The sequence below is a fragment of the Dipodomys ordii genome, unplaced genomic scaffold (genome assembly GCF_000151885.1).
Source record: "Dipodomys ordii isolate 6190 unplaced genomic scaffold, Dord_2.0 Scaffold87, whole genome shotgun sequence".
NCBI lineage: Eukaryota > Metazoa > Chordata > Mammalia > Rodentia > Heteromyidae > Dipodomys > Dipodomys ordii.
Genome location: NW_012267303.1, coordinates 834,913 through 848,620, shown reverse-complemented (window position 1 = coordinate 848,620; position 13,708 = coordinate 834,913). Strand labels below are relative to the sequence as shown.

General features: G+C 46.8%; 1 protein-coding gene across 1 annotated transcript in view; it reads right to left on the bottom strand.

The window, feature by feature from the left end:
- LOC105992708 (tetratricopeptide repeat protein 38-like) overlaps positions 1 to 13,708 on the bottom strand; it is a 27,979-nt gene that overhangs the window by 11,546 nt on the left and 2,725 nt on the right. Inside the window, exons 3-6 of the mRNA XM_013025717.1 lie at positions 11,810 to 11,891; positions 10,503 to 10,674; positions 8,972 to 9,145; positions 7,797 to 7,872 (exon numbers count right to left, since the gene is read on the bottom strand). Coding sequence (XP_012881171.1) covers positions 7,797 to 7,872; positions 8,972 to 9,145; positions 10,503 to 10,674; positions 11,810 to 11,891 — 504 coding nt within the window. The remainder of the gene's footprint in view (positions 1 to 7,796; positions 7,873 to 8,971; positions 9,146 to 10,502; positions 10,675 to 11,809; positions 11,892 to 13,708) is intronic.

Genomic DNA, 13,708 nt, shown 5'->3' with positions numbered 1-13,708 from the left:
CCCAATACCAACCAGAGGTGCTACTCAGGAGGAACTCACAGCCTCTTTTCCAGGTAAGGAAACAGGCTCAGGGAGGCTGACTTGTTAGGGGCTTTTAAAAGCTGGGGCTCACACATCAAGAAAATAGAGACAGGCCAAGGAAATAATCTCATGTTGCAATTAGAACAGCTAGATAATCATGAAAAAATGGAACCTAAAGTTACTAGACAGAGTCAGATAACCAAACTAAGAGCAGAGATTAATGAATTAGGGAATCGGAGAACCATAGCCAAAATTAACCAAACGAAAAGTTATTTTTTTCAAAAAAATAAATAAAATTGATGGACCATTGGAAAGATTAATTAAAAAAAGAAGAGAGGAAACCAATATTAACAGTATTAGGGATGCCACGGGAAAAATCACAACACGTACCCAAGATATCCAAACAATATTAACGGACTACTTTCAAAAGTTATACTCTCTAAAGGAAGAAAACTTGGCAGAAATGGATGCATTTTTGAGAAATATAACTTGCCCAAACTGAGTAAAGAAGAAATAAATCAATGAAATAATCCAATATCCTACAAGAAGATACATGAAGCAATCAGAAGTCTTCCAACCAAAAAAAGCTCAGGACCAGATGGATTCACAGCACAATTCTATAAGACCTTTAAAGAAGAACTAATACCCATACTCCTCAAGCTCTTCAGAGAAACAGAGAAGGAGAGAGCTATCCCAAACTCATTCTACGAAGCCAATATTACACTCATCCCCAACCAGGCAAAGACCCAACCAAAAAAGAGAATTACAGGCCAATTTCCTTGATGAACACAGATGCAAATTACCTTAACAAGATTATAGCTAACAGAATCCAGAAACACATAAAAAAAAATCATACACTATGACCAGGTAGGCTTCATCCCAGAGATGCAGGGATGGTTTAACATACGTAAGTCAATAAATGTAATCCAACACATCAACAGAGCCAAGGTCAAGAATCACATGATTATCTCCACAGACGCAGAAAAGGCCTTTGATAAAATTCAACATTCATTCATGCTAAAAGCTCTGGAGAAAATAGGAATAGAAGGAACATTTCTTAAAACAATAAAAGCTATTTATGACAGACCAATAGCCAATATTATACTTAATGGGGAAAAGCTACAACCAATTCTCTTAAAATCAGGAACAAGGCAAGGATGCCTACTGTCTCTGCTCCTCTTCAATATAGTCCTGGAACCCTTAGCCAGGGCAATAAGAAAAAGACATTAAAGGGATCCCCATAGGGAAAGAAGAAGTTAAACTATCCCTTTTTGCAGATGACATGATACTATACCTCCACGATCCCAAAAACTCCATCCCCAAACTCTTAGAAATCACAAATCACTTCGGCAAAGTAGCAGGATACAAAATCAACCCACAAAAATCAGTTGCCTTCCTGTATACTGACAATGTACAAGAAGAGAGGGAAATAAAGGGAGGAACTCCATTCACAATAACCTCCCCCCAAAAAAAATATTTAGGAATTAATCTATCCAAAGATGTAAAAGAACTATTTAATGAAAACTATAAAAAGTTAAAGAAAGAAATTGCAGAAGACACTAGGAAATGGAAAGACCTCCCATGCTCCTGGATAGGCCGACTTAATATAGTAAAGATGGTAATACTTCCAAAATTAATATACAAAATCAATGCAATTCCTATTAAAATCCCAATGACGTACATCACTGAAATACAGAAAACAGTCCAAAAATTCATATGGAACAACAAAAGACCTAGAATAGCCAAAACAATTCTAGGGAATAAAGACAACATGGGAGGGATATCCATGCCGAACCTCAAACTCTGCTATAGAGCTATAATAACAAAGACGGCATGGTACTGGCACAAAAACAGACCCAAAAACCAATGGAATAGAAGATCCAGAAATAAATCCACAGGCCTACAGCCAGCTGATATTCGACAAAGGAGCCAAAGACATACAATGGAAGAAACAGCCTCTTCAGCCACTGGTGCTGGGCAAACTGGGCGGCCACATGCAGAAAACTAAAAGTGCACCCCAGCCTATCACCATGTACCAACATCAACTCAAAATGGATTAAAGACCTTAACATTACACCTGAATCTCTGAAACTACTGCAGGACAGAGTAGGAGAGACACTTGAACACTTGAACTTATAGGCACAGGAAAGAACTTCCTGAACAGAGTCCCAGGGTCACAACAAATTGGAGAGAGACTTGACAAATGGGACTACCTTAAAATAAAAAAAGCTTCTGCACAGCTAAAGCTGCCGCAACCAAGCTAGAAAGACAACCAAGCTAGAAAGACAACCAACTAATTGGGAAAAAATATTTACCAGCAATATATCAGACAAGGGGTTAATATCCAGGGAACTCAAGAAACTAATCCCTCCCAAACCTAACAAACCAATTACTAAATGGGCAAGGGAACTAAAGAGAAACTTCTCAGATGAAGAAATAAAAATGGCAAAGAAACACATGAGGAAATGTTCATCATCCCTGGTGGTGAAGGAAATGCAAATAAAGACAACCCTGAGATACCACCTTACACCAGTCAGAATGTCCCACATCCACAAGTCAGCCAACGACAAATGCTGGAGGGGATGTGGAGAAAGAGGAACCCTATTACACTGCTGGTGGGAATGTTCACTTATACAACTACTTTAGAAAGCAGTCTGGAGAGTCCACAGAAAGCTAAAGATTGACCTCCCTTATGACCCAGTCATACCACTTCTAGGCATCTACCCTGAACAAGAGGAACCAATATATAAGGACACATGCACCTCCATGTTTACTGCAGCACTGTTCACAATAGCCAGGATATGGAAACAACCCAGATGTCCCACCACAGATAAATGGATCCAAAAATTGTATCTATACACAATGGAATATTATGCAGCCATTAGAAATTACAAAATAATGGCATTTGCAGAGAAATGGATGGAGCTAGAAGAAATCATGTTGAGTAAGGTAAGCCAAGAACAAAGAGACAAACTGTACATGGTCTCCCTGATAAGTGGATGTTAAATCCAAAATGTTAGGTGATACAACAAAATTAATAGGACTTAAGAAACAAAGAACTTCCACTCATCTGGTCGAACCACTACTAAATAACCCCATGCTGCTGATCACATGTATGGTATATATGTGTACGCCGTTATAGACCGTGATAGACAATTTGCTCCAGGAAAGTTAGAATGAGTTTCTGACTCTAAATGAGCATCACTATCCCACAATACTGTGAAATTTAGGAAATTATGTAATCACTTAATTACAAAAAAAAAAAAAAACCCACCAGAAAACTAGAAGTGGCGCTATGGCTCAAGTGGTAGAGCATGAGCCTTGAGCTGAATTGCTCAGGGACAGCTCCCAGGCCTAGAGCTCAAGCCCCACAACTGACAAAAAAAAAAAAGAGAGAGAGAGATCTTTCATGCGATTGTTTCTAACATATTTATAAGATTATGTCTTTGTTGCTTTGTATGTCCCTCCCCCATGGTATAACCCCTGCTTTCACTGTATTTGATGTTGGTATATGTGGAGGGGAAGGAAAAACACAAATCGTTAAAAAAGGGATACAGGAGGACCCATTGCAACAATGAGATGTACGAGTCATTATGTCCAAAAACGAACTTTACAACTTTGGTGTGGGGGCCAGGGGGAGAATACGAAAGGATGCCAAGGGGAAACAAAGGAGGAGGCTACAATGCTTGATAAGAAATATTCTCATTATCTTGCCCGCATAATTGTAACCCCTCTGTACAGTATTTTCACAATAAAAAAATACGTTTATAAAAAAAAAAAGCTGGGGCTCAGCAATGATGCCCGGCTCCACTCGGAACCTCAGCTTCCCCATGGCAAAGGGGCCACTGATTCTGTCTTCTCCTACGGTTGAGCACAGGGCAGGCTGTGGGTGCTCTAGGGCTCATGGCTACCTCTTCCACTGACATTCACATGGCTACATAGGAGACTGTCTGGGCTCTGGCAGAACATTTTCTGTCAAAATGGTTGCTGGATGTAAGCATCACCATTTCAAGAGTAGCCACCATTTTACGAGAATCTATTTCCGTTAAGCCATATCCTGTAATAAGAATTGTATTTGAGGGCTGGGAAGGTGGCTCAGTGGTAGAGCACTTGCCTTGCATGCCTGAGGCCCTGGGTTCGATTCCCCAGCACCACATAAGCAAAAAGGAAAAAAGCCAGAAGTGGCGCTGTGGCTCGTGATAGAGCGTTAGCCTTGAGCTGAAGAGCTGAGGGACAGTGCCCAGGCCCAGAATTCAGGCCCACAACTGGACCAAAAAAAAAGAATTGTATTTGAATGCCAGTGTGCATCTGATCACATAAAATAATGTTTCTCAAAATGAACTACAGGAAAGGGAAGCAAGAGGTCTTCTCTCTCATTTTGTTTTGGTTTTAGTCTTGTTTCTTGATCTGTCTTTGGGAGGGTAAGGGAAGGCACAAAGATGGAGGGACAAAGGGTGAAAAAACACAGTAGCTCACTCAACACTATGTGGACAATGATCCACATTTTTCTTTTTCTTTTTGTCGGTCATGGGGCTTGAACTCAAGACTTGAGCGCAGTCCTTGGGCTCTTCAGCTCAAAGTGAACGCTCAACCACTTGAGCCACAGGGCCACTTCCGGTTTTCTAGTGCTTTATTGGAGATAAGAGTCTCAGGGACTTTGCTGCCCGGGATGGCTTTGAACCGTTATCCTCAGATATCATCCTCCTGTTAGTAGCTAGGATTACAGGCATGAGCCACCAGCACCTGGCTCCGTGGTCCACATTGGGGGGGGGGGGGACATGGGGAAAAAAGTAAGAGACAAAGAAGTGACAGAGTCCAGGAGATAATATACTCATTACTTGACTTATGTAACCCCTCTGTACATCATCATTATAGTAATAAAAAAGAAACATACTTTCCACTTGAGTTATATAACTGTGACAAATTTACACTTTGTTTTTTCTTTTTGTGGTCCTGGGGCCTGAACTCTGAGCCTGGGTGCTGTCCCTCAGCTCTTCAGATCAAGGATAGAGCTCTACCACTTGAACCAGAGTGCCACTTCCAGCTTTTTGTGCTTATGTGGTAATGAGGAACCGAACTCTGGGCCTTATGCATACAAGGCAAGCACTCCAGGACTGAGAAACCTTCTCAAACCTTACATATTACCTTTTTAATAACAATAAAAAGCATATTTTTAAAAAGGATTATTTAGCTGGGCGCCGGTGGCTCAAGCCTGTAATCCAAGCTACTCAGGAGGCTGAGATCTGAGGATCCTGGTTCAAAGCCAGCAAGAAAGTCTGTGAAACTCTTATCTCAAATAAACCACCAGATAACCAGTAGTGGCACTATAGCTCAAGTGATAGAGCTCAAGTGATAGAGCACTACCCTTGAGCTGAAGAGCTAGGGGACAGTGCTCAGGCCAGAGTTGAATCCCCAAGACCAACAACAACAACAACAACAAAAGATTGTTTTCCTAAGGACTGAAAGTGTGGGACTCACATGCAAGAGTGCCACCTGAGTAAGAATTGCTTTTCTGACAAGTTCCTGTGTTGACCAGGTATCCAAGCATTAATTGCTCAGATAAAATGGTAATCCTTTCCTAACTAGCCAATTGTGTAAGATGGTGAACGTAAACTATGATCAGACAGAACGAAGGGCAATAATGCATTAGGAACAAAACTTGGGTGGACTGCCCCCTCAGTTTGCGTGCATATTTATTTTCTTGTTCAAGCATATCCTTTATGCAAAGTAAATTCTGTTTTGATGAGTTCCTTTCCAGATGGTATCCTTATTCATTGGAACCCCTCTATCCTAAGATACGTCCAACCATTAGAACAGCAGCTCTAACACTACAGCTGTTCATGACCACAGCTGCTCACATGACCGCAGACAGCCACAGTGACCCACCAAGCCACCAGGACACCTGGAATCACGCTCACCACCTGGTGGCATTGCTCACCTCTTTATTTGCCCAGCTGGTTTGCTGAGTGCCTGCTAAATGCCAGGCACAAGGCATCAGTGTCCCCCCACCAAATGATAGACGCCTTACATCTGCTGCCTCCGTTTCCTGCTCTCTGGGCAGGTGACACTAGAAACACCAAGCACCACTGTCCTCTGGCCCCAGCCTCATACCTGCTCCAGGGATTGGGCAACAGGTCCACAGCAAGTCCTACCTTCCTGCTCTCCCCTCAGCCTTCACAAGCCTTCAGTGCTCATGGGACCCGGAGAAGAGAGCAGGCTCCCAAGGTACTCAAGACCTTGCAGGGACCCTGCAGGGTGCATTTGCTCAGCATGCTGTATTCACACGGGACAGACCCAAAGCACAACTGCCAGCCTGCCATGGCTCTCACCCTCAGCTTTATCCCTAGCCTGGAGCCCTGGGAGAGGCCAAACTTCCTTCCTGGGCTTTGCTGGCTAGCCACACCATGCCTTTCCTGCCCCCGCCCTCCTTGGGCTGAGGTGCTGTGCTCACTCACACCTGTGAGGCCTCTGTAGCCAAGCAGGGCCTGGTGCTGCTGACCTCGCTCTGCCAGGCACGGTCCCAGCTTGGCCTTCTTGCCCAGTATGTGTCTGCAGCGTCCACGTGGCATGGCACGTGGTAGAATGGCTGGGCCATTCTACCTCTCTTGCTCATTGAGAGGCCTGAACTGACATTGATGAAAGCCTTCTGGGGGACCAGCCCCATCAGCTTGCCGTGACCCACCCCCCGAGCTTCTGCCAACCCTCAGGTGTGCAGATGGGTGGCACCCAACTAGAGAGCTCCACTGCAATGACCTCTAAGGGACAGTCCTGGAGCCCATTCCTGGGTCTTAGTTTTGTCATGATAAGGTATCCAAGGAGTGCCTAGGTGGTCCCTGGCCCAACCCAGAGATAAAGCAAGACATCTTCATGTGATACTTGGGTGCAGACCCTGGATACTTAATGGGGAAGTTTTAGGCACCCTAGAGGGTGCGGTGCCCAGGGCACCTTCCCAGATTGCCGGGGCTTTATGCCAACTAGAGCAATGGCTGGGGAGGAAATCCCCAATGTGCAGCTGGGGAGCTGGGATCTTTTCCTGTCAGCTTAAGACCGTTGCCAAGCCTAGTGGCCTAGGTGAGGATCTGCTCCACCTCTGGGCCAAAGTTCTGGCCTGGCCTTTCCTTGAGCCTTGGTCCACTTCTCTAGGCAATAAGGAGCTTGGTGTCGAATGAGCAGAAGGGGGTACATATAAAGTGCCAGTCCCAAGGCTGGCCCATGAACTAGGATGAGCCGGTGTGAATGGCAGCCTCTCCCTGGACTTTAGCCTCCACTCCCACAGGATCAGAGGGAGGGGCTTCCAGAGCAGGTGCCACCTTGCTCCCAGGCCTGCCCCTGGCCCTCAGCCCAGGCATGTCCGAGTGTCCACCTAGCTCCATATCCAGTCAGCATGACCAGGAAGAGCCTAGTATGACCCTGGGCTCAGTGGGCAGTCATAGCTGGCTTCCACTGGCTCCGCAATACTAGCAATGGAAGAGATCAAGGGGCAGGACGGCTGCTGCTCAGAGGAGGAAAAGCCAAGTCAGACAATCCCCAGGTGTGCAATCACTCCTTGACTTCTGGAACTCTGCAACTATGAATGACATATGAAAAGGAAAAGTTCAAGGAAGAAGAAACAGGCTGTTATCCACTTCCCCACCTACAGCATTCCCATCCTGGCAGTGCCCAGGGTGGTCTGGAGCCAGACAGGGCTGACAGAAGGCAAGGGGTGGCACTAACATGCTCTGTGCCAACTGCCAACACTGTCCAAAGCGACAGGCACCTACACAAGGCCCACGTACCTCTTTCGCAAGATTTTCTGCCTTACTGTAGAAGTTGGTTTCCATCAATCCAAAAGAATACATGCCTTTCACGTAGCTAAAAACAGAGAAAATGGCTCAAAAGGATGAACTAGCAAACCAGGCAGCTTTGCAAAGGGTCTACTGAAGCCCTAGTTCCCCGGACCTCAGAAGAGACCACCTTTGCACAAGTGATCAAGAGAAGATGGCTTGGGTCCTGATTGTCACTGCTTTACAGTTTGTGAGGCAGAAGGCCTCAAACCATATGCGGAGATGCAAAAGAATGGGGCAGTGAAGAGGGAGACAGAAATGGGAGACATTCAGCTACAAAGGAGGCCAGAAGAGTCCAGCCCCCATCAGAACTGGAGCTAGCCAGGAAGGACACTCCTAGAGACTCTGGAGAAAACTTTGCCTTGCTGACATCCTGATATGGCTGGTAGAATGGCTCATAAAATAGAGTACCTACCTAGCAAGTGTGAGGCCATGCATTCAAATCCCATTTCTGGGGAGACAGTAAGGGAGAGAACACTGAGCCAGTCATGGTGGTACACACTTATAATGTCAAGTACTCAAGAGGTGGAGGTAGGAGAATCACAGAGGACAGTCCTAGGCAAAACTACAAGACTCTAACTGAAAATCAAACTAGCAACAGGCCTGGGGAGGGAGGGTGGGGGACAAGGGGTAGAATGCTTGTCTGGCAAGCTGGGGCTCTGACTTCAATCCTGGTTACATGCATGCATCAGGTCATGTAATCTATTTTTTTAATGATTCTCACTTGGAGCCCTCAGAAGAGCTTCTGTTTCCCTGGTGGTGATGGGAGTGTGCAGAGGCCAGCTGCTTTGCCAGCTGGCGTCCTGAAGGAAGCATGAAGAACTGTAAGGCCCTCAACCCTTGTAGGAGAGACATGAGAGCTGCTGATAAACCTTCACTGCAATGAACTTTGGGGAAAATGATCCCAGAGATAGTTGTTAGTGCAGTCCAAACTACTCTGTCCTGACTAACACAAAAACTATTACCTCATTCACAGGATAACATAAAGATGAAATAAATGAGCTTCATAACTCCTAAGAACTAGGGGACTTGCACATTACTCTCACTATGTCTATGTCAGGGCCCAGTGAGTTGCTATGTTTTAAGGACCAATGAGAGATGAAGGTGTGATTTCCACTGGCACATACTTGCTAAGGGGAATGTCAGATGTCCAGAAGGGGAAGACACGAGCAACAGAATCCCTCATCTGCTCCTGGTAGCCCAGAGAAAAAAAGGCACCGTGAGCAAACTTCAGAGCCAACATATCTGTCGGATGGTCTTGGAGAATCTGTTCCCATAGGTCGCTGGCTTTGGGCATGTTCCTAGAAAGCAAGAGAAATTTCTCAGCCACACTGAGTAGGAAGCCCAGACACATGGGAAGCAGACAAGACGTCCAGTCTCAGTCTGCTCTGTAGCTGAACAGGCTCTGTGGGGGTCTTGCCTGCCATCTTGGAGGCTGAGGAGGCCAGCAAGGGGGTGAAGTAGGTGATGATCTGGATAGCAGTAACCACACTCTTAATACTGTAGCACTGATACTGACCATGCCCTGAGGCTCAAGGGTTGAAGGCTTGGCCACATAGCCTGTAGAGACACTGGGAGGTGGTAGAAACTTTAGGAAGTCCAGGGAGGAAGTTAGGTCATTGGGGGAGATGGGGAACCACTGAATGGGACACTGAGACCTCAGTCCCTTTCTGACTTTATTTCCTGACTGCCATGAGATGAGCAGTCTCCCCTGCTACACACTTGCCATAACACTCTGCCTGCATGCCGCCCCAAGAGCAATGGGACCATCAGACCATGGGTTGAAACCCTGGGCCAAAGCAACCCTTGTGACCTTCTAACTGGATGATCACAGATACTTCATCATACTGATGGAGAGTCGTCCAACACAAAAGGTTGCCACTAAGAAAGATGCTGTCTTCTCTCTTCTAGATAGTTCTATAATGAGATTTAATTACTCTTATAATTAAAATAATGATCAGTTTAGCCAGGCATCAGTCGCTCATGGCATATAATCCTTGCTGAGATCTGAGGTTCTCAATTTGAAGACAGCCGATGATGAAAAGTCCAGCAGACTCTTATCTCTAATTAACCAGCAAAAAGCCAGAAATGGAGATGCAGCTGGAGTGACAGAGCACTACACTCGACCAAATAACCTAAAGGGCCCTGCACAGATCCTGTGTTCAGGCCCTAATATCAGCATAAAAAAAAAAGAAACCCCAGTTTAATGGCATGGTGGCATATACCTATAATCTCAGCTAAAGGGGAGGCAAAGGTAAGAGCTCTAGGTCCAAGGCCAGTTCCAAGATTCTTACCACAAAAAAATGCACTTGAGGCATGACTTAGCTACTAGAGGACTTGCCTAGCATGTTGAGTCCCTTTGTTTAAATACCAGCACTGCAAAAACAAATAAGTGAATAACCAGCTTATAAATCAAATCTAACAAGTCACTCTGAACAGGAATCCTAGCCAACAACCTCCTCCCTTGGCACTCAGTGGGGTGGGGACAGGGAAGGCACAGAGCAACCAGGAGAATATGGTTTCCCATCAGATGACCTTAGGCGGTGGGATAATAATCATGCTCAGGCTACCTCCTCCCCAGAGCACTGAGATATCCTGTGACCCTCTCCCCCCCTCCCAGCCTCGAGCATCAGCCCCCTGCCCAAGGAGGCCCCTCACCCTTTGGCAAGCGTCTCCACCGCAGCCACGTGCAGCTGCTCCCGGGGCGTCAGTGGCTGGGTCTTGGCCATCTCCACCATCTTCTTCACAGCCAGGTCCAGCTCTTTGTTTAGTTTCACGGAGGTTCCAGTGCCAAGGAGCACCAGGCCGTTGGATATGACATGGCCCATGGCTGGTGGAAAATTAGAAAAGAGCCTGTGACTCGGATGGCCTGGCCCCACATGGGAAATGGACAGCCTGTGTCCTGGCAGTATGAGGAGCAGGGTTAAGGGCAAGTGGGCTGTGCGCTGGGCCTCTGCCGAACTCAGCCATGGAAGAGCACTTCTAAGAAGCCAAGAATCTTCCTCACAGGGCGTTCTGGGGAGTGCCAATGCCTGACACCCACACGAGCCAGGCCGGCCACCTGTGGCCACTCTAGCCAGTACACGGGCCAGGAGGGGGCTTCAGTGGATTCTGCTCAGGGGGCTGGCCCAAGAAGGGCTCAGAGCACAGATGCATGGCCCTGTCTCTGCCCCACGCTGACAGCGGGACTGGCATGGTTTGTGGCCCCCAGCAGTTCTGTGAGGAACACAAGCCCTAGCTGCACTCCCAGCCTCCACCTAGAGAGAAGCAGGGCATCCTGGCATGGGAAACTCAGTCACCAGCCTGGGCCTAGGACCAGGGATCCAACCGGAGTGCCAGGGCCGCCCCTCTGGCCCTGCTTCTGCTCTGGCTGGCCCCACTTTTCCCCACTTTTCTCCTCATGCTGACCTGGTCTCCTCATGCTGGTCGAGTTCCTGCTACTTTGTTCCCCTTGCCAGTCCTTCTCCCAGGCCTGGAACCTGACCCCACACTGGGGCCACTCACCTGCCTCCTGAATGCCCTGTGCTGACCTCTTCCAGCCCACCACACACAAGCCTGGTGTGTGTGCCAGGTCTGCCATCTTACCCTGCCCTGGCAGCTGTCCGGGAGCTTCACTAGTCTCCTGACAAAGAATGCAGAGCCATCTCATGTGTTCCAAGGGTCCAGGCTTTGAATTCAGACAGCCTTGGGGATGGGGATGTGTCTTCCTCTCACTTAACCTCAGTGTCCTCATCGGAGACATTGGTTTTTGTGTAGAATTGATGGGAGTTATGAAAGAGTCTTTTCACAAGGCCTGGGAGCCTTACGGGAGCAGCCTTTACTCCCATCACATCTGTGTCACTGCCAGCCCCATGCTGTCACTCACCCACCCTGCCCCACTCCCTTCCTCCTGTGCTCAGGTCAGAGAATGACAGAGGGTTTGGGTGTGTCAGCCGGGCTCCTCTACCAGAGCAAGCACCACTCACCGAAGGTTGGGTCTGCGGCTCTGAGCTTTGACAGGCAGCCCTCGATGCCACCAAGAGTCTCATCATTGGTCCACTTTATCCACTGAAAGAAAAATGGTAAAGCAAATGTGTCCTCGTGGGGTCCTCACAGGAACAAAGGCAGGCCTCTAAACCCAGATTTCGTGTGGTGGTTTATTTGTTGGTTTGATGCTGAGGATCAAAAACTAGAGCCTGATACAAGCTAGATACACGTTACAAATGAATTCAATGGGGGTCTACTTTCAAGACAAGGCATTTGATCCAGAGTAGAAAATGACTAGTAGCTTCCTTTTGTAGTGATGACAGATATGACACAGTTCACTCAAAGCTGAGCCCACCCTGTTTTACCTTGTTTAGGGTGGATTCTAGAAGTCGCTAATTAGCGAGAGGAAGAACAGACTGTAATAAGAAATTGTTTGTGGGTCAGAAAGCACAGGCTCTCGCTGCCTCAGGAGAACAGGGAGAAATGGAAACAACCTTAAGCCCATTTCTAATACCACAACCAATCACAAGAAGCTCACCTAAGCATCTGAACTGCTCAAGAGGACGTAATTTAACTCAGGGAATATCAAGGAGAAAACCTGAGCCCCGTATTTCTGGGGCCACTGGCAAATTTGAGGCATGGGGAGTGCTATAAGCCAGGCAAAACATAGCTGGTGGTAAACCCCAAGACAATGCCTGCTATCAGATAGACTTTCCAAATTTCAAGGCTGCTATTAAAGTCTCACTTCAGCTGTACTTGTCTCTGAATCCATCTTTGACCTTTGATGTGTTTGTGTGTCTCACACATGCATAGCCTAAAGCTAGGTTTCTTTCTGCACCATTGAATGCTTTCAGGACTCAACTCAAAAGATTCAGTTGAAGCCAGGCTCCCAAGTCTTGTAATCTCAACTACATAGGAGGCTGAGATCTCAGGATCAAGGCACAAAGCCAGCGCCCGCAGTCAGACTCTTATCCCCAATAAACCATTCAGAAAACAGGTAGTGGCCCTGTGGCTCAAGTGGTAAAGCACTAGCTTTAAGTGGAAGAGCTAATTGATTGGGCCCACACCCAGAGTTCAAACCCAACCACCACCAACAAAAATAATCAGACTCAATTGACTTTCTAGGAAGAGTTGAAATTCATGTGACTAAGACCCACTTTCTAGAACTGGTGATGCCATTGTGCCCAACAAGGAGTCCTGAGAGAGCAGGTCTTTCCTCATAGGTGACCTATCACTACCCGACTACTTGTTCAAAACCTTTAGACAGCTCCACAGTGCTTGCTCCCTCTCTGGTCCTCTTCATTACACGGTTACAAAGAGACACCAAGGCTCCAAGGTGGACCTACCTGAGCACATCACCATTTTGATGACTTGGTGTGTTTGTTTCTAGTCTTGTGCTGGAGTTTGGTTGGCACTGAAGCGGGACTGGAGGGCTAGCTAGCCCTTCCAGCAGAGACTATACCTTCATCAGGGATTAATGTCTTCCTCTCAAGGCTGGGCTGGTTCTCTACAAAGCGGACCTGAACTGGGCTCAGTGACTCAAGCCTGTAATCCTAGCAATTTAGGAGGCAGAAATGAGGTCAGTGCAGTTCTTGAAAACCTTAAGACCACTAGTATCCGATTAAAATATTTTTGTGGGTGCGCCAGTCCTGAGGCTTGAACTCAGAACCTGGACACTGTCCCTAAGCTTTGGTACCCAAGGCTAATGCTCTAACATTTGAGCTCCAGCTCCAATTCTGGCCTTTTGGGGGTAGCTAATTGAGATCAAGAGTCTCACAGACTTTCCTTCCCAGGCTGGCTTGAAACTGCAATCCTCAGATTTCAGTCTCCTGAATACCTATGGTTATAGGCACAAGCTACTGACACATGGCTTCGGCATTAAGATTTTTTTTTTTTTT